Source organism: Bufo gargarizans, chromosome 2, assembly GCF_014858855.1.
Source record: "Bufo gargarizans isolate SCDJY-AF-19 chromosome 2, ASM1485885v1, whole genome shotgun sequence".
NCBI lineage: Eukaryota > Metazoa > Chordata > Amphibia > Anura > Bufonidae > Bufo > Bufo gargarizans.
Genome location: NC_058081.1, coordinates 87,573,771 through 87,595,817, shown reverse-complemented (window position 1 = coordinate 87,595,817; position 22,047 = coordinate 87,573,771). Strand labels below are relative to the sequence as shown.

At 43.6% G+C, this 22,047-nt stretch overlaps 1 protein-coding gene across 3 annotated transcripts in view; it reads left to right on the top strand.

Moving 5' to 3' along the window:
- The first annotated feature begins 3,847 nt into the window (after window positions 1-3,847).
- Window positions 3,848-22,047, top strand: part of RASSF2 (Ras association domain family member 2) — a 94,188-nt gene continuing 75,988 nt past the window's right edge. Inside the window, exons 1-4 of one of the 3 annotated variants that reach the window (XM_044279260.1) lie at window positions 3,848-3,961; window positions 15,661-15,751; window positions 17,765-17,840; window positions 19,684-19,835. In XM_044279260.1, the coding sequence (XP_044135195.1) occupies window positions 15,693-15,751; window positions 17,765-17,840; window positions 19,684-19,835 (287 nt within the window). In that variant the 5' untranslated portion in view covers window positions 3,848-3,961; window positions 15,661-15,692. Of the gene's footprint in view, window positions 3,962-7,107; window positions 7,129-10,360; window positions 10,382-15,660; window positions 15,752-17,764; window positions 17,841-19,683; window positions 19,836-22,047 lie in introns of those variants that run through there. The other 2 variants (XM_044279261.1, XM_044279262.1) reach the window with 2 other exon arrangements.

Here is a 22,047-nt window from a genome sequence, read left to right as displayed (position 1 = left end):
GGCTAGAGACTGTATCTCGTCTTGTATCCAGGCTAGAGACTGTATCTCATCTTGTATCCAGGCTAGAGGCTGTATCTCATCTTGTATCCAGGCTAGAGGCTGTATCTCATCTTGTATCCAGGCTAGAGACTGTATCTCGTCTTGTATCCAGGCTAGAGGCTGCATCTCATCTTGTATCCAGGCTAGAGGCTGTATCTCATCTTGTATCCAGGCTAGAGGCTGTATCTCATCTTGTATCCAGGCTAGAGGCTGTATCTCATCTTGCATCCAGGCTAGAGACTGTATCTCGTCTTGTATCCAGGCTAGAGTCTGTATCTCATCTTGTATCTAGGCTAGAGTCTGTATCTCATCTTGTATCCAGGCTAGAGACCGCATGCCATCTTGCATCCAAGCTAGAGGGCCGTATCTCATCTTGTATCCAGGCTAGAGGCCGTATCCCGTCTTGTAACCAGGCTAGAGGCCGTATCTCATCTTGTATCCAGGTTAGAGGCCATATTCCATCTTGTATCAAGGCTAGAGGCCGTATATCATCTTGCATCCAGGCTAGAGGCCGTATTTCATCTTGCATTCAGGCTAGAGGCCGTATCTCATCTTGTATCCATGTTAGAGGCCGTATCTCATCTTGTATCCAGGCTAAAGGCTGTATCTCATCTTTTATCCAGGCTAGAGGCTGAATCTCATCTTGTATCCAGGCTAGGGGCTGTATCTCATCTTGCATCTAGGCTAGAGTCTGTATCTCGTCTTGTATCTAGGCTAGAGGCTGTATCTCATCTTGTATCCAGGCTAGAGTCTGTATCTCATCTTGTATCCAGGCTAGAAGCTGTATCTCATCTTGCATCCAGGCTAGAGGCTTTATCTAATCTTATATCCATTTTAGAGGCTGTATCTCATCTTGTATCCAGGCTAGAGGCCGTATCTGATATTGTATCCAGGCTAGAGGCTGTATCTCATCTTGTATCCAGGCTAGAGGCCGTATCTGTAATTGTATCCAGGCTAGAGACTGTATCTCGTCTTGTATCCAGGCTAGAGACTGTATCTCATCTTGTATCCAGGCTAGAGGCTGTATCTCATCTTGTATCCAGGCTAGAGGCTGTATCTCATCTTGTATCCAGGCTAGAGACTGTATCTCGTCTTGTATCCAGGCTAGAGGCTGCATCTCATCTTGTATCCAGGCTAGAGGCTGTATCTCATCTTGTATCCAGGCTAGAGGCTGTATCTCATCTTGTATCCAGGCTAGAGGCTGTATCTCATCTTGCATCCAGGCTAGAGACTGTATCTCGTCTTGTATCCAGGCTAGAGTCTGTATCTCATCTTGTATCTAGGCTAGAGTCTGTATCTCATCTTGTATCTAGGCTAGAGTCTGTATCTCATCTTGTATCTAGGCTAGAGTCTGTATCTCATCTTGTATCCAGGCTAGAGGCTGTATCTCATCTTGTATCCAGGCTAGAGGCTGTATCTCATCTTGTATCCAGGCTAGAGGCTGTATCTCATCTTGTATCCAGGCTAGAGGCTGTATCTCATCTTGTATCCAGGCTAGAGACTGTATCTCGTCTTGTATCCAGGCTAGAGGCTGTATCTCATCTTGTATCTAGGCTAGAGTCTGTATCTCATCTTGTATCCAGACTAGAGGCTGCATCTCATCTTGTATCCAGGCTAGAGGCTGTATCTCATCTTGTATCCAGGCTAGAGGCCGTATCCCGTCTTGTATCCAGGCTAGAGGCTGTATCTCATCTTGTATCTAGGCTAGAGTCTGTATCTCATCTTGTATCTAGGCTAGAGTCTTTATCTCATCTTGTATCCAGGCTAGAGGCTGTATCTCATCTTGTATCCAGGCTAGAGGCTGTATCTCATCTTGTATCCAGGCTAGAGACTGTATCTCGTCTTGTATCCAGGCTAGAGTCTGTATCTCATCTTGTATCTAGGCTAGAGTCTGTATCTCATCTTGTATCTAGGCTAGAGTCTTTATCTCATCTTGTATCCAGGCTAGAGGCTGTATCTCATCTTGTATCTAGGCTAGAGTCTGTATCTCATCTTGTATCCAGGCTAGAGACTGTATCTCATCTTGTATCCAGGCTAGCGGCTGTAGCTCATCTTGTATCCAGGCTAGAGGCCGTATCTCATCTTGTATCCAGGCTAGAGGCTGCATCTCATCTTGTATCCAGGCTAGAGGCTGTATCTCATCTTGTATCCAGGCTAGAGGCTGTATCTCATCTTGTATCCAGGCTAGAGACTGTATCTCGTCTTGTATCCAGGCTAGAGTCTGTATCTCATCTTGTATCTAGGCTAGAGTCTGTATCTCATCTTGTATCCAGGCTAGAGGCTGTATCTCATCTTGTATCTAGGCTAGAGTCTGTATCTCGTCTTGTATCCAGGCTAGAGGAGGCACAACAGGGTCCTAGAGCCTCCTTTGTATTGTACAGTTTCCCCCAATACACGTATTCTATCCTTATAATATTATGATCACTTACAATTATCATCATTACAGTCACTCAGAGAAAGTTTCTTTCCAACAACTTCTTGGGAAGTTCTTTTATTTATTTATTTATTTTTTTTTTTATTGAGTGTATTTGGGCCCTACAGTTGATGTGCACCTACTGAGGGACCACCACAGCAAGTAAGAAGCATCTTAGAGAAATTTATCAAAACTAGTGTAAAGGAAAATTGGTTTAGTTGTCCACAGCAACCAATCAGATTCCCACTATCATTTTTTTTAGAGCTCCTTTGGAAAATGAAAGATGAAATCTGACTGGTTGCTATGGAAAACTAAGCCAGTTCTACTTTACACCACGTTTGTGTTTTATCCCCGTACATACAGTACTAGCAGCTGCCGTCCATGCTTTGCTGCTGACACTCACTTTCCATGTCTGATCCTGAAAGGAGACACCTGATACCCCTGTTTCCTGTGCTAGCAGGTGTAAACAGTCACCTAGCGTTCCTGAGAAGGTAGGTGTCTCCACTATATCTGTCTATATATCTAATCTCTATCTCTTATCTATCTATCTATCTATCTAATATCTATCTATTATCTATCTCATCTATCTATCTATCTATTATCTATCTCATCTATCTATCTATCTATCTATTATCTATTTATCTATCTATCTATCTATCTATCTATCTATCTATCTATCTAATATCTATCTATCTATCATCTATCTCATATCTATCTATCTATCTATCTATCTATCTAATATCTATCTTTCTATCTATCTATCTATCTATCTATCTATCTATCTATCTATCTATCATCTATCTATCTGTCTCATATCTATATATCTATCTATCTATTATCTATCTATCTATCTATCTATCTATCTATCTATCTATTATCTATCTATCTCATATATAATATCTATCTATCTCGTATCTATGTACTCACTGTTTAAAAAAAAAAACTCATTTGCTTTATTATATTGCTCATTATTGCAGATTTTTGGTGTAGAAAACACTGTATACACCGTATAATTGTATCGCCCCTCATAGCTCTGTCTTTATCTTAGTGCCCGCTGTAAACTTTTCACTCCTGTCTGTATAACCACATGGTATCTTCTTGTCTGCCCCGCTATGGTATATACTGGTGGGCTTCACGTCTTTCCATGTTTCTGGGACATATCGGATGGCCTATGTATCACTTAGCAACTTTCCCACGTTCCTTGAAGAATGACAAAGGCTGCCCCCCCTCCATCTCCTCCTGCCTTGCACCAGCATTTCTCAGACAGATGCTGTGACCAGCACACCCCCTCCCTTTCATAGCATTGTCTGGATGAGGGCACGCCCAGTTGAGCCCAGGCCATCCAATCAGTGGCAGGCCTAGGCACCACCGCCAGCTGTCATTGGGCAGCAGGAAGGAATATTGGGCCATCTATCACAGCGTGAGTATAGACACTGCTCCACCATACACTGACTTCCCTATATTGATGGGGAGAGGGGCAGAGCCTGCACCCTGGGAGGACACTGGAAGGTGAGAAGACTCGAATTGTGCTCATTTTATCCGCTTCCATGTATAGTCATTGTCTGTCGCTAACCCTATTTGTATCCTTATTTAACCAGTTCTCGTATTATTTCCTTCACCGATCCTATAGAGTAACACAGATGTAGCAGAGCTGAGTTTGTCATTTATGCATTTGAAGCAGGATGATAACACGCCACTGAGATAACATAGGCTTGCCGTCAGTCTGATGTCAAACCAGATAACCTACCGTGATTTTATGGCGAGTCGTGCCAAATAACATACTCCACTACGCTGATCTACAGATAGGCCTTACAGATAAAGAAGTTACTCGCTCGAATGTCTAGTAGAGAGGGTTAAACTCTATTCCTTGACACGCAGGCTGTGTATGTGAGTAAAACGCATTCTGCTGGCAGGACGGCAACTTTCCTACATTTTCCGCCGCTGCTGATTCTGCGTTAACCCCTTTATTGATGAGCCCCAGGTTTTTATTGGAAAGCTACATGTTTGTATTGGCGGCGTACAGATGTAGCTGAGTTGGGTTAGTCATTTGACACATATCGCAGTGCTGTTATGATGTGTCAGCTTCACCAAACTGTCTCGAAACGCCTTATAAGTTGGTCCTTGACCTGTCAAGCAATATATGGTTTGTGATAACCACACCGCCATTACATATACTACATAATACAAATGCGTCACAGGCGTATCCTACTGTCCGTTCTCCGGTCTGACCGACACATGGCAAGATGGTCATCTGAATAAATGAATCCTCCCGGACTCATGCACACGAACGTATTTTCTATTCATGTCCATTCCGATTTTTTGTGGACCACATGTGGAACCATTCATTTCAATGTGTCTGCAAAAAAACGGAAGTTACTTTGTGTGCATTCCGTTTCCGTATGTCCGTCCTGCAATAAAATAGAACGCGTCCTATTATTGTCCGCGTTATGGACAAGGATAGGACTTTTCTATTCGGGGCCAGCTGTTCCGTTCCACAAAATACGGAATGCACACGGACATCATCCGTATTTTTGTCGGATCGCAAAATACATATGGTCGTGTGCATGAGCCTTTAGGAAAAACAGCTTGGCTGACCCATGTAAGTCCACTGAAAGGGTAATGATCTCTAACTAGAACCTGAAGCTTCAGATGAGTTGGATAATTGGACTTTTCAGGTCAGGACTACACTCAGGCACCATCATACAAGAAGCAGCCCTGTGCAGGGTCAGTGCATATAGTGCTGCCATCTACATGAGTCCTTACGGCAGGCATCCTCAAACTGTGGCCCTCCAGCTGTTGCAAAACTACAACTCCCAGCATGCCTGAACAGCCCACAGGTATCAGCCTACAGCAGGGCATTGTGGGAGTTGTAGTTTTACAACAGCGGGAGGGCCGCAGTTTGAGGATGCCTGCCTTACGGTATGGCTGGCTATGTGTTTTCTCTGTACTACAGCGGGATGAATGATTGCTCTCAAATCTCATGTCTGTGGCCAAATTTACTGGTGTAAAGTAGAATTGGCTTAGGTGCCCATAGCAACCAATCAGATTCCACCTTTCATCTTTCACAGCTCCTTTGGAAAATGAAAGGAGGAATCCGATTGGTTGCTATGGGCACCTAAGCCAGTTCTACTTTACACCAGTTTGATAAATGCCCCCCTTAGTTTTTGGCCACCTATAACCCCTCTTTCACACAGTCAGTGTTTGGTCACTGTCTCCATCAGTTATTGGGAGCCAAAACCAGGTGTGGGTCAAAAACACAGAACTGGGCCAAATCTTTCCATTATAACTTATCTCTATGTAGGCTCCACTCCTGGTTTTGGCTCCCGATCACTGATGGAAATCAGACATTGACCAAACACTGAGGCCTCATGCACACGGACGTTGCCCGGCAGTGCCCGTATCGCGGCCCGCTAACTGGGTGTCCGCAATATGCGGGCACCGGCCGTGTGCTCAACGCATCACGTATGCAGACCCATTCACTTGAATGGTTCCGGAAAAAAATAGAACATGTGTGCACGAGGCCTGACTGTGCGAAAGCGACCTTAGGGTACGGTTACACGGTCAGGTTTCTGCATGCAGTTATGAAAGTCAAAATCAGGCAAGGAAGTATAAGGCCTCTTTCACACGAGTGAGTTTTCTGTCAGGGTGCGACGCGTGAAGCTAATGCATAGCATCCGGACTGAATCCTGGCCCGCTCATTTCAATAGGTCTGTGCACGCATCATTTTTGCGTTTAGGAAATACCGCAGCATGTTCTATATTCTGCGTTTTTCACGCAGCCCTGTCTCCATAGAAGCGAATGGGCTTGCATGAAAAACGGATTGCATCCGGACGCAACCTGGGTGCAATGCGTGTTTCACTGATGAGATGTAGTCTGTAATTCTTCAGTTTTTTTTTTTTTTCACGTGTGTAAAAAACACATCAAAAACTGATTGCACCCACGCGGAAAAACCTGAAACCCTGAACGCAATTGAAGACAAAACTGACTGAACTTGCGTGCAAAACCTTCAGTTTTTTTCTGGAACAGATCCTGACACAATCGGTATCGTTCGTGTGAAAGAGGCCCAAAGCACAGATACAATGTCTTCTCTTTTTTTTTTTATTCACTCCTGGTTTTGGCTTTTAAAGCTGCATCAGGAAACCTGACCGTGTGGCCGTACCCTTAGGCCCCCTTCACATGGGCTTCGCGGGTGAGGGCTGGAATGCGATCAGGGTGCAGTGACGGAAACCCACGCGAGTAGGCACGCAATTGCAGTCAGTTTTGTCTGCGATTGCGTTCCGATGTTTTGCATGCGCGTAAGAAAAAACTGAATGTGGTACCCGAACCCGGACTTCTTCACTGAAATTTGGGTTCGGTGTTCTGTAAATTTTATTATTTTCCATTATAACATGGTTATAATAGAAAATAATAGCAGTCTTAATATAGAATGCAAAGTGAAATATCCATTGAGGGTTAAAAAATAATAAATAAATTACTCACCTCATCCACTTGATCGCACAGCCATTATCGTCTTCTTTCTTCTTCCTGCAGGACCTGCAAAAGGACCTTCTATGTTCATTCAGCAGGACCTGCGGTGACTACACCGCGCTCACCACATGGCGTCAGTGAAGGTCCTTTTGCAGGTCCTTCAAGCAGAACATAGAAGACGATGCCGGCCGTGCGATCAAGTGGATGAGGTGAGTTATGTTTTTATTATTTTTTAACCCTCAATTGATGTTGGACTTTGCATTCTGTATTGAAGAATGCTATTATTTTCCATTATAACCATGTTATAATGGAAAATAAGCAAATGGGGACCCAGGTCGCTCATCCCTCGTCTCCTTAGCAACCATGCGTGAAAATCGCATCCGCACTTGCTTGCGGATGCTATGCGATTTTCACGCAGCCCCATCAAGTGATGTGTGAAAAACATCGCTCATGTACACAGCCCCATTGAAATGAATGGGTCAGGATTCAGTTTGGGTGCAATGCGTTCACCCCACGCATTGCATCCGCACGGAATACTCGCCAGTGTGAAAGGGGCCTTAGGGCTTGTTCACACGACCGTGTGCTGCCTGTGCTGTGGACTGCATATTGTGGTCCGCAATGCACGGGCACCGACCGTGGGGCAGCCGCTTGCGGATCGCAAACCCATTCACTTGAAACGATCCGTGATCAGTCTGTTCTGCAAAAAGATAGAGCAAGTTTTATCTTTTTGCGGTGCGGAGGCACGGAACGGAACCCCACGGCTAGTGCTTCCGTGGGGTTCCGTTCCGTGCTTCCATTTTGTTCCGCACTGCATCTCCACATTTGCAGACCCATTCAAGTGAATGGGTCCGCATCCATGGTGCCTTGTGTATTGCGGACCCGCCGTATGCAGGACGCAATGCGGCAATGGAGGGGCAACGGCCGTGTGAATGAGTCCTTAAATGAATGCAGCCAGACCTTTAAAAAAAAAAAAAACTGAGTAAAAATTGCAGTCAAATGCTAAGTGTGAACAGACCCTAGATGGTGGCACCTATGGGCAATCAGTGTGCCACTGTATAGTGCCTTAGGCTGGGTTTACATCACTGTTTCATTTTCCATTCTTCTGATCCGTCTGAAGAAAAGAAGGGAAAAAAACGGATCCTGTATTTTAGGCATCTGTTATGCACATTTTGCACGCAGGACTTATTTTCTGTCTAAAGAAAATGGATCTCAGATGGAAATAGCTAAAACGGATGCAAATTGTGCATCACAGATGTTCAGGATCTGCTTTTTTCCAGGATCCGTTATTTTTTTCTGTTCTTCTGACGGATCATAAGAACTGGAAAACGAAACAGTGATGTGAACCCGGCCTTACACTGCTTCTTGCTATAATATGCAGTGGAATCTCTCACATTTGTTTCTTGCACACGACCGCATCCGTTTTGCAGTCCGTACATCGCGGATCTGCAAAATACAGATACTGGCCATATGCATTCCGCAATTTTCTGACAACTACCAATAGAAATGCCTATTCTTGTCCACAAAATGGACTAGAATAGGACATGTTCTATAATTCTCCATCATTTATGGAACGGCCACACGGATGTGGACAGCACACGGGTGACATTCGCGTGCTGTCAGCATTTTTGGCAGAACCTTAAGGCTACTTTCACACTCGCGTTTTGTGTGGATCCGTCTTGGACGGATCAGTTCAGATAACACAACCGTCTGCATCCGTTCAGAACGGATCAGTTTGTATTATCTGTAACATAGCCAAGACGGATCCGTCTTGAACACCATTGAAAGTCAATGGAGGACGGATCTGTTTTCTATTGTGCCAGATTGTTTCAGTGAAAACGGATCAGTCCCCATTGACTTACATTGTGTGTCAGTACGGATCCGTTTGGCTCAGTTTCGTCAGACGGACACCAAAACTCTTCAAGCAGCCTCCAGAGCGGAATGGAGACTGATCGGAGGCAAACTGATGCATTCTGAGCGGATCCTTTTCCATTCAGAACGCATTAGGGCAAAACTGATCCGTTTTGGACCACGTGTGAGAGCCCTGAGCGGATCTCGCAAACGGAAAGCCAAAAATCCGTAATTTGTGAGGCCTAAATCGGAGACACACTGAGGTACAGTCTGGGCCTCGGTACAACACAAATCCAGGATCCAGCCGTGTGCAAGAGCCTGACACTGACTGATTTGTGTGAGGATTACGGTACATCCCTCATTGAAATGACAGGAGGAGGGGGGAGCAGGGTCACTAATGGGGAGACAGGAGGAGGGAGCAGAGAACTGTGAGACTGGACAGAACCATGATTAGGGAGGGGGGAATCACTTATTTGAAGACTGACAGGCCTGCTCCCTAGCTCTCCAGCGGCCCTGTCATGTTTCCATGGGTCCTTGTGCAGCGCACCATGCTCTCCTTACTACAGCCGTCAGCCATCCTGGGAGCCCTCCTTCTTTCAGCTCCCGCCGGCTTTCTCTGCTGTAGGGCCTGCCACTCCGACCAGTGTACTTGCGAACGTGCACGTGCACATGCACACGGCGCACTGACGCTCCGCACTCTGCAGGCCTGGAGATCTTTTATGACGGCGCCAGCAACAGTTTTTTTTAAAAGGGACCGTGCAGAAACGAGTGGGCCCGGCACTTGCCCTGGTTTGGTGGGTCCTGGCACCAGCCCTGTTCATATGCATGAGGCCTGAAGGGGGCATTCACATCACCGTTTTGTTTTACGATCTTCTGATCCGTCAGAAGAACAGAAAAGTTTTTTTTTAAAAGATTCCTCTATTTTGAGCATCCGTTGTGCAAATTTTTCATCTATTTGGTCAGAGATCCGTTATTTTGGACCGGAAAAAAAGGTCCCCCTCATCAGAAGAACATAAACATCACAGTGATGTGAATGCGCCCTAACTCAACTGTATATTGGGAATATTTTTCTAGTTTTAGGGACAAGGTACATTTTTTACTATTATTATAGTATTATTTGTGTATGAGACATTACAAGCGGGTGTATGACATTAGAGAAAAGGCTCCACCCTAGTTTTACTGGCTGTTTCTGGTATTGCTACTCAACTCCTCTTACATTAATGGGACTGAACTGCAATACTACATGCAGCCCATTGACAATAGTGGCGCTGTTTCTGTAAGAGGAGAAAGTAGCCTCTTCTTGTAATCTTGCGACTACTACTACACACAAAAGACATCATATTCACAAAATAAGGAGACGCACAAAGAATTGAGAAGCTGTGCTGTCAACTGTGCGCGCTTCCTTGCTGTGTAATGTCGGTTTCCTGTCAGCATTTCACCGCTGTTTCCGCCACTTGATGCTGTAACTAGAACTTCTTCTTTTCATGTATATACAGAGTCGGTCTCATGACAAACTTTCCAGCTGCACTTACATTTATGTAAATCTATTCTTTCTACTGTAGCTGATATCTTCAATATCTGATAGAAGGGCGCCTCATGTAGGCCATCACTGAGGTAGGAAAGGTTTCACTACTTCTCTCGGTGTCGGAGGCCTTCTCGCCTTTTAGCAGGAAAATATATGGCGGGAACTAGGAGCACAACTATGGTAGTGCAACATAAGCCCCAATGAAAGGTTGAACGGAAAAAAAGTTAAAAAAATTCTGTCCCATGTGTTTTTTATGCTATGTCTGAATCATGACAAAGGTTGTATCATGTGTGCCTTGTATTTCAGGGGTTGCAAATGTAAGGGGATCTTGGGTACAAATTGTAGAAACTAGAAGAAGACACTTTCTTAGGGCTCATGCACCTGACCGTATGTATTTTGCAGTCCGCCAAAAATATGGATGACATCCGTGTGCATTCCGTATTCTACAGGAACAGCTGGCCCTTCATAGAACAGTGCTAACCTTGTCCGCAATGCGGACAATAATAGGACATGTTATATTTTTTTGCGGAACGGAAATACGGACATATGGAATGCACGTGAAGTAACTTCCGTATTTTTTTTTGCGGACCCATTGAAGTGCAGTGATGGCACAGCCTGTGCGCGAGCCGGTCTGAAAACAAGTGCGGTCAGCAGGAGCAGGCAGTTCCGAGAACAGCCACCGGAGTCCTTCATCAGGCTCTTCTCGGAACTGCCTGCTCCCGGTGACCGCATTTGTTTTCAGACCGGCTAGCCGGACTTGTGAAAAAAGATGTCAGCCCGCATATGTTCAGCGGGCGAAAAATTCGAACTGGCCATCACTGTTGAAGTGAATGGTTCTGCATATGGTCCGCAAAATTAATGGACAAGACACGGAAAGAAAATATGTTTGCGTGCATAAGCCCTTATGGACACCTACTTTACTTTTGTTTCCTACTGAGGGGTGCATCTAGCCTTTCTGCTGCCTGAGGCGAAAACTGAAACGGCGCTCCCTCCCTAATGCCAATTTCTTAACCTAACCCCTTTGCCACAATAAAAGTGCTCATTGCCCATGGCCCTTCCGCTGCCCCCCTCTTGCCCTTACCTGGTGCGATCGCCTCACCTGGCCTCCTACTAGTGTTGATCACGAATATTCTAATCGCTAATTTCTATCGCGAATATTGGCACTTCGAGAATTTGCGAATATCTAGAATATAGTGCTATATATTTGTATTTGCAAATATTCTAAGTTTATTTTCATCTGAACCCATGATCCCTCACTGCTTCTTACTTGTGGGCCAATGAGAGGGCTGCAATATCTTTGACTTTAAGAGTAGTGTTGATCGCAAATTTTTGTATTGCGAATTTTCCGATTGCCAATTTTCACAATCAAGAAAATAATGACTGGAGATCATGAATTTGCGAATATATGACGAATATTCGCCCAAATATTCACGGAATATCGGGAATTCGAATATTGCCCCTGACTGGTTCCTACTGTTAGCAGTGTTAAAGCTTGTAGGCCCCAGTACAGACGTCTGCACCAAGGCCCCCACCTACCATGTGCCATTTATAATTCTGGTGTCTTCTTATGTAGCAGAGGGGCCTTCTTTGGCCCCCTCATGTACTAGGTACTGAGTGCAACTTCTCCTGATCTCTGAACTGCTTCCTCTGGGGTAACTTTGGTAGCATCCAAGACCAGGGCTACACAGTGACATGTGTCGTGTGACAAAAAGGGCACAACTACCTTCTGACATGTCACACCAATGCCGCGCAACATTTATTGTAATAATAGTCTATGGTGTTGCACTGCGACATGTGACATACTGCGATGCAACAGTCACACGAAAATCCAACTTGGATGGATTTTTTGCGATTGTTGTGTTGCAGTTGCAGCATGTCGCTATCACTACAATAAATGTTGCGTGACGTTGGTGCGACACACTCTGTAGGTCTCCATAACAGTCTGTGGGCACTGTATTATTCCTCCATACTGCTTGGAGTTTTCTGGCTGTGTACATGGCGGCTTCCAGAATGCACGAGCTAGGAGGCTGTGTTATACACCTCGGTTCTGGCCTCAACTCCTCTGTGATGTTCAGCTTCACATGCCCTAGCTAATCTCTATACCTCCACTATATAGCTAGTTACTACGCAGGAATATTACTAGCTTTGTTTGAAATCCGCAGCATGTTAATTTATGCTACAGATTTCACCCTGTGCAATGCAGTGGGTAAAATCCACGGAAAATTTGCTGCAAATACACATTTAAAACATGCATATTTTGCTATTTATTTTGTGGTGGACATATGGGAAAATCAACAATGGAAATTCCACTGCGGAAATTTTGGTATGTGTGGCTATATCCTTACAATACAGTGCAATACATATATGTATACACAAGGTGTTTTACCCTACTTAATGCAGTACCATACTGTTGTGGTACTCAAACCTACTTTTACCTGCAGTGTATAACCAACACAGCACATGTGTAATACTTCACATAACTGGCGTATCAAAAATCTATACGATCCAATACGGAAATATGAACATAATTATTTAAGTTTCAGGCTTACATGAATCCACTAATTTATTAGGTAGTGTCCAACACAACAGGGTTAAATGGTAACCCACAGTAGCAGTGCTTAACCGAAAGGAACTCTTCCTTGTAAGAGGGGGTGTACTTACTGGCTTCTTTAAAAGGAATTGAGTTAATAAGAATATCATTTATAAGTGGGATTGTCCCAAATGGAAGACCATGTCGTTGCCCTTGGTGTTCTACCATCACTGGTGAGGTGCATTTCATTTTTTAATTTGTAAGTTACATTTTGCATGCTCTACATATGGCAGTTTTGTAGAAATTTGTCTCTACTGGTTTCAGTGGACATTAGTGTATATAAAAATTTTAGATACGGGATACTGCTGGTAGGATTTTCTAAATAATGCTGACGTTTCCTAGAATGGAAGCACCCCAAAATCCCATGAAATATCTCCAGGACAAACATGAGGTTTTGGAATAGTGTGGTTGTCAACACCATTAGAGGACATACCTTGTGTGCAATCCAAACAGATGCACAGGAGCCCGTTTAGAGTGGCCACTTGCTTAACCCTAAAAGGGAGGACACCGAGACCATGCCCTCTCAGTGTCTAGCAGGAAAAAACAAACAAAAAAACTAGGGGGAGACCTTAATGTGAGCTGCGCTGGGGCCCAGAGTGCTTCTCTCACCCTCAATCATTCAGTGTTGGCCGGCTCTATTGATTGACTGTTTGTGAGAGAAAGTGTCACAATGGGGAGTGGGGGGGAACTCCCCACTGTATAATAAAGGAAAACGGGGAAGCAGCTAGACCTGAACATAGGGAAAAGGGAGCTGGAAACCAACTAAGCATCCCTAAATCCTATCCCTAACCTCCTGACTGTATGAGCCGCCCTCGATTGTAGGGGGGCTTATACTCTCAAACCTGGGCCCTACTGACGCTAACGGTCCCTGCAATATGGCGTCAGAAGGTGGAGACAACGGGTTCCTCCAAGACACGGAGGAACCTGAGTCTCCAACAGGCCTAGCAACAAGAAAGTAGCCAGCAGTGGACAACACGACAGGTAAGTGTCCAGTGGCAGAAAACACCACTGCCAACATGACCAACATGGACCCCTACCTGTCGTGTCTTCCACTTCTGGCGGCTTTCTTCCCCTTTGTCGTTACGTTTGTTGGAGACTCCGGTTCCTCCATGTCTTAGGGAATCAGTTGTCTCCACCGTCTGATGCCATATTGCAGGGACCATTTGGCGTCAGTAGGGCCCAGGTTCGAGAGTATGAGCCCCCCTACCATCAAGGGCATCTCATACAGTCAGCAGGTTAGGGATAGGATTTAGGGATGCTTAGTTGGTTTCCAGCTCCCTTTTCCCTGTGTTCAGGTCTAGCTGCTTCCCCGTTTTCCTTAATTATACGGTGGGGAGTTTCCGCCACCCCCCACTGTGGGGTCAGTTTGTAGATGTAGCGCACACTCGGTGCAATGCCACTGTCTGAGTGTGGAGCCATAAAAAAGAGGACACCCAAATATCTATCCAGGCCTTGCGACAGATGGACGATATGGAGACAAGGAACCAAACTGTCTGTCCCAAAGCCACCCTATGGTGGCCACTGCCACTCCAAGTAGCTAGTAGCTTCTATTAGATTGCATAGAAGGGACTTAGGGAACTCATTTCATAGTCCACAATTACCACTGGATTTTTGGAGAAATATAAGGAATGGCTCTGTGATAATCCAACACATCATTCTTGTGTAGCGGCACTGTACCAGCTATGTCCACCCTCAGTCATAAGCACATGTATGAACCGGGTGAAATGTGTTGCAAACAAAATTTCTTCAGACAAACCTCTGACACTGTCATGATGACCATGAACTTCATCGTCTTATCTAAATAGAAGGCGAGGAGATGCCATTGTGACAGCTATTACAACATATTCACCCTTTCCTTTGTCAATTGCTCCCCCATCAGCATGTATGAGAGGAAACTCTGTGACTTTAGGAAGGAAGTGACTCTCCTATCACACGGCTCAATGACAGGCCGCATCTATAGTTTCATGAATGCAAACAGGAAGCCTAATACAATTTAAAAAAATGACAGAAATTCTAATATTGTAACGACACGCTGAAGTCCACACATCTGTGGAGTGTATTAGACTAGAGCTTTCCAGAACAGGTAATCGTACAAAAATTCCTGGAAATGCAACCGTGTCTTCAATAGCAAAAATTATAACGTTACATGGTGCCCATGACTGGCTGAAAACAAAAACTTGCTGCCAAAAATGCAAGTGTAGATCCAGCTTTCAATAGCATTGATTCTTCTAAACTCCAGCAATTAGGATGTATGCCTCACTGATGTAAGGAATACATAGGAGCACTTTTAAGTATGGTCGGCATTTACGGCCCACAATGAAAAACGATGTATTAGCTAAAGTAGTGCCTTGCTGTAAAAACTGGGACAACCCCTTCAACATTAATAGGCATGATATAATATATTGATGTTATATTATATATTCACAGCAGTGGGCCTCATTCTTAGAGCCTCCTGGTGAAATTGCTAGCCCAACCTGCTCTTCCAGATCTTCTGCATTAGCTTCCACGTTATGACTGTACTGTGGCTGGCTCTAGTCAATTCAGTGCTTGCATCAGTGTGCCCGTATGTCCCTGATCCCTCTTCCCTTGACAAAATACGGCATCACTCCACTGTATTGTAAATATGGTTTCCAATAATGAAGGAGTTTTGAGGCCTTTGGGAGTAATTTGGGGTAACCTATGACACTTGATATTTTTGGCTTGTACTGATGAAGGCCCCCGGCCTGAGTAATATTACTCACAGACTTTTGATTTCTACCTGATCCTATTCTTTTTCAGGCTCTTCCTTCCATAGACCAAGGGATGAACACATGGAGCAGTCTTTTGACACATCATTAGTCCCCTGCGGGAAGGACAAATACATTCCCAAGTAAGTTTTTCCTATTGATGCTTTCCGGCCTCATCATCATCATCATCTGTCCTATCTCTTAGTCTTATCTCCTGGCTTTTGACATTGTGGGGATCATGGATGATAGCTAGTGAAAAGTAGAACAGCAGTTTCCTTTAACACTTCCTGTGCAAAGACTTTTAACAGAAAGTCATCTTCTTTCATGGGCATGTGACGTATCTATCATATGATACTGTTAATACAGAATAGGCAATGAAAATAAAATGGTATCTGCAGAAGGATGCTGGTGGTAATGCTGGAGGTATTCCACTAAAGTACAATGTATTCCTTATAACCTTTTTATTTATTGTGTATTTATTCTCGGCCATCTGACTGACCTATTCTTTCTCTGACCTCTTTAGATCCTCCTGTAGGGTATTACCGCTCAGGGGACATGTCCTTCTTCAGGGGTGTGTTATTTCTTCTGCAGATCTCTCCCTGTAACTGTCAAAGATAGGGATGAGCGAACTTCACCAGGTTCGGGGTTCAGGTGGATTAAAAATTCAGTTATAGGTTCAGTCAGGCTCGGACTGGCCCACAGGGGTACAGGGGAATCCCCCGGTGGTCCCCTGAGCAAGGTGGGCACCTAGTCTCCCACCCCCTCACAAGTGGCACATAAAACAGTAGATTTACTGCACTGCATACATATATTCAATGTACAGCACCTCAACCAGCCTATGTTCATATAAGAAACGTGTTAGATTATTTATTATATTTGAATGTATCTGTATGATGGGCCCCCAAAATAAAGTTTACTGGGGGGCCCTAGGTACCCCAGTCCGACACTGGGTTCAGTTATAACGGAATATAATGGAATTCGTAGACTGAATGCAAAAATGGAGGCCTTTAAGAGGCATTAGTTTTGATCTGCCATAATAGAAGTCTATGGCCAAGCATAACGGATGCATCTGGTTTCCGTTATGCAGGACGGAAAACAAAGTTCTGCATAACGGAAAACAGACAGGTGCGTTATGCTTGGCCATAGACTTCTATTATAATCGATCAAAATGGACTGCCTCTTAAAGTCTGCGAAGTCCGTTATAACGAGACTTATAATGAAATTGGTAACCCACCCCAACACCGAACACGAACCCGTTCAGGTTCGCTCATCCTTAGTCACAGCTTCTAACAATAGAGTTCGGGCAGTTGAAGGATGGAACTAATGTGTGTCCACCTCAGCAAGGTGGATATTAAAATAAGGAAAAGGAAAAACAGCAGGTGGCGCTATACAAGTACATTTTATTGAGTAACTAAGTAGCTATGCTACATTTTTAATGATTTTCAATTACAAAAGTATTCAAATCCAGGTACTGCTTTGGAAATAGTAGAATATCTTTAGCTTGACAACCCTTTCAGTTACATGTCTGTTTAGGTAGCAGGGGTACTTAGATTCTTTCCCACTGGATCTAGTATTAGCCAAGACTATGCATAAAAAAAAAAGTAATTTGGACATGGCAGTAAATACAGTGCAGTCTGTGGTAAGGAAGGATTCTTTTCTACGCTGAATACAAAACATTTTTTTTTCTCTTTTTTTTGGCTTCACACAAGGCTTTTCTGCTTATAATTTGGTCTCGAAGGACATTCTTTTCTTAATACACTATTATTAGCTATGAAATATGCAGAATATTATACACTGATATAGAGTAACCACTGTTCACTGCTCGGTCAAGGCTCCTATGATTTGCCTGCAGTAAGGCTGATGTGACCTAGATAACTCTATCTCACTGTACTATCTATCAGTTTATCTATCTATCTATCTATCTATCTATCTATCTATCTATCTATCGTCCCTCTAGTGTAAACACGTAATATAAATGTTGACGGCAGATAGCTTGCCCGATGCATGATGGGGGGTGTAACTGCAACATACTTTCTTCCCCTTCTCCATGATGGAATACACATGATGGATTGTTCTATATTTAGTTGCTCTAGTTTTGACTCGAAGTCTGGGAATTTGTGTCAAATGCACACATTTAATAAATCTGCCTCCTCTAGGAATGAGTTGCTGGCACATCTGAAGAATTACAATTTCTATTATGAAGGACAGAACCTCCAGCTCCGACATCGCGAGGTAAAGAAATAATCCTGTGAAATCCAGGCATACTGTATGTCTTCAACTGTGATGAATATTTTACTATTTCATAACTAATATCCCTGTAAAAAAATGGGGAAAAGAATTCTGATCACCATGAACCAATGTGGCTGCATTAGCACACAGCTTAAAAGGGTTGTGCAGGAATGGGGAGGTTTTTGGCAAACCTCTTCACTTGGCCGGACATGTAAAGGGAAGCTTACTTATCTGCTTCCCGGCACTGGCCCCCCATTCATTTTACTCCCAGCCTGTCATGCTCTGGTGACATGGCTTCAGCCAATCACTGGCTGCGGTGACCAGATCCCCTTGTGTCATGTGACTATTTGTCATGAGCCGGTCACCACCATGGCCAGTGATTGACTGCAGCCATGTCAAACTGGATGTTTTCAGCAAGGGAGCCCAGAGATGCATTGCGGGCCGGGAGAAGAGAGCAAGGAGTCGGTGCTGGGAAGCAGGTAAGTAAGCTTCCCTTTTTGACAAACCCCTCCCCCATTCTTGCTCAAACCCTTTAATATGATTCCCGACATGTCTCTTTTTCGTAAATACATGAAATCTGTATAAAATTACAATTCTAAATAATTTACTTAGAACATTCTTCCTCTGTTATCCCAGCAACCCAGCATTACTATTCACCTTGTCAGTAGACCTGCAATTGGATTTGTCTCTGGTGGTGGTGTTTGGGGTATTGTCTACTTGTGGAGTCTAAGAAACTTTGCAGTCGTAATCTTAAAATACCCCTTGCAAGGATATGAATGGACTTCATACAGGGAATCCCTAGATTGCATCCCTGGTGTGGTCTCAAAAAGACAATCAAGACTTGCACATGGTGTTCCCGAAGCACCAGAATCGATACACAGAAGTGTGGTAGCTGACAGTTAGATATACCTCTCAACCCATCCAATTTTACTTTAAAATGAACCCAGACAAGGTGGACCTTCTACAAATGTGCCTCAGAAGTGAGTGTTTTTAGTGAAACGGGGCAAGGTTCACAATGCCCTTCAAGTGTGGATTCAAGTGTATGGATACAGGTTGATCCAGACAGGTAGAAACAGTCTGGGTCAAGACCAGAATAACAAGTATTCACCATGGCCGTGAGCATATCGCAATAGCTTTCTTCCCCTGTCATTGACAGGTGATGAAGGGAGTAATTTGGCCCATATGTACAGATCACAAAAGCAGTATTCTGATAGTCCACCGATGGGAATATTACCTCTGTATGAAAATAAGACTACTTTTCTTCAGTATTTGATGGTCACACATCTCATGGTCTCACAGATCTCTTAGGCTGAGTTCACATCAGCATTCAGCCTTTCCATTCTTCTGCTCAATTATTGGAGCAGGAGAACGGAAAGGACGGATTTGGCACATAACTGAGGCGAACTGAGCCTATGGAACCCATAGACCTGGGATGCTCAACCTGCATGTAAAACTACAACTCCCACCATGCCCTTCTGTAGGCTGATAGCTGTAGGCTGTCCGGGAATGATGGGAGTTGTAATTTTGCAACAGCTGGAGGGCCGCATGTTGAGCATAGATAGATTATAATGGGGTCCGTTAGGTTTCTGCTCAGAGGAAGATTTAAGTGGAGACAAGAGTTGTGCATGCAGGAGTTTTGTCTCCGCTTCAAAAATCTAACAGACCCCATTATAGTCTATGGGGTCTGTAGGCTCAGTTTGGCTCAGTTATGTGCCGAATCTGTCCTTTAGTTTTCCTGCTCCTATAACGGAGCAGAACGGAAAGGCTGAACGCCTTACTGTATGAATGGCAGACTGCTGCATTAGTAAATTTTGATGATAATTATATGTCCATATATCTTTCATAGGAAGAGGGGGAGTTGATCATAGAAGGGTTACTCAATATTTTCTGGGGCCTGAGACGTCCTATTCGGCTTCAGATGCAAGATGACCATGAAAGAATTCGGCCACCTCCATCATCTACATCTTGGCATTCTGGATGCAATCTGGTCACTGAAGGGTCAGTATGGCTTTGTAGCCTCTATGTATAGCTTTCTTTTTCTTACATTAAAGGATGATAAAAGTATTCGATCACGGTGTAATGTAAGGTACAGTGGGTGGATTTATGTTTGCCAAATAACTTTCTCTGGATATACTTACATGAGATTTATGTTGAATTCTCATTTTTTTTCTTCAATTTTTGTAATCGCAGCAATTTAATGTGACAAAACCATTTAAAAAAAAAGGACTTTACTGGTTTTAGAGCATCATCGGTTTAGAGGGGGGTTCCATGATGCATGACCAACATCAATTAACCTGAAGCCAGCAAATCTTTGAAGAGCATCTCTTTCTATGGTGGACCTTGTAGACTCTTGTTGCTAGATTTCCTCATAATAGATGCGCTCTTCTTTATTTTTCCTGTTAGCTATAGATATCCCATAGTGAGTGGCAGGAGATGTGGTACTCGGTCAGGCATTTTAATATTTTTTTTTTTCAAGCTGGTTATCTTCTGCCACTCATATGAAGGTACATCAAGCCACCATGTAAGGAAGGACACATCTGATACTGGAACTCCCCCTTTAGAACAGCCCGGGGGATGCTAATTTTCTGGTGGACCGTTCTGATAAAGAAAGATTGCCCAGCTTCTTTTAGTCATCAGCTGCCTATAAATGCATTAATAGTTCATAAAGTAGTTTATCCCGTGTGACAAATTTGCAGTATTAAGAGACACCAGGAATGTATGTAAATGTATGTTGTACATGCTAAGGTCCTACTGACCATGTCATAAACATCTTATACTTAGTGTACAGCAATGTAAATCTTCCATATTTTTTATTCTGTGTTGTGCTGCAACTCATAATTCCCCATACTGCATCAGAAGTGTAGAAGTTCATGATACTTGAGGAGCCCATAAATATGTATGAGGCCCTCTTGTATAGTCTAGGAAAGGTCCAGATTCCCAACCAAGAACCTGGGACACACAAGGTGGTCTGAGGCCAAGTAGCATACTATATTATATTGTGTAACCTGCTTTCCTGTGTCAGTATGGCTAAAGAACAGAAGGTATTGTTTGTAAAGTCCCTTATTGAAGTGGAGAGGAGTATAACCTTGCCCGAGCTTCTGACTATAGAAGGCTCATCTGTACTTCTAGATCTTCACCGTGATTGTTCATAGTCAGAGATGTGCTGGAAGTTGCATGGGACTGACTGATCCCAGACTTTTGGCAAAATCTTTTCCTTTTGCATTCCAGATGCTTCTTCCAAATACAGCAATGAGCAGAACCCTGTGCTAGAAAACATCTGGAGCATTGTCCACATTAAACCTCTCTGTTCTTAGAGAAATCTCCCTATAATCGGTTTCAGCTGTATAACACAGAGATCTTCTATATTCGCCTGGCGACACCCTGACACTGCAGAGTTGGTGGTCAACTTTTTTCTTTGTTTAAGAAATTCTCCACCCAAATTTATTCATTTTAATTTTTTTTAATTAAAATTACAGTACAGCAGAGAAAAGCGGGACCTAAGTAACACCAAGCCTCTTAGCCTCATATCTGCTCCCTTTAACTGAGACGGACTGGTTGCTAGGGAATGTTACAATGCCTTTTAAAAGGCTGTATCCATAGCTACCAGTCTGTCTTGAATGACTCTGGATCGTCCCTAGGCTGACAGCAGAGGCAGAGTAATGCAAATAGTCAGCTTGTACCTTGCTTATCTCAGACTGAGGTATAAATAAGATTTGACTATCCCAATTTAACCACGTGGAATCACTCGTTTGTTAGTCGAGAATAAGTGCCAATACTCACTACTATGCATTGGCATTTACCAGTAAAAAAAACACGGAAACTGTTTGTTTTTTTATTCTTTCGGCACGTGTTTTTTTTTACATGTTTTTTTTGGCAGTTCTTTTTCTAAATGACTTTGTGAACCATGTTTTTTTTTTTTCCTTGCATGTTTTTTCATAGAAAAAGAGATGAAAAGAAACTTCAGCATGGTGCATTTAAAAAAAATGCCAAAGACCTCAAAAATGACATTGAATTAACAAAAAGCCAGTAGAAAAAAAAATGCTTGTATGTCCTAAGTTTCATATTTTCCACATCCAACAGGGAGCTGCCCCAAAAATAGCATGTGAAAAAAAAAATCTAAAGTCCACCAAAAATGCAGTGAAAAACTTGTGTGAACCCACCCTAAAAGCACTAGTCACCAACGCGTTTCGCCATAATACAATGGCTCATC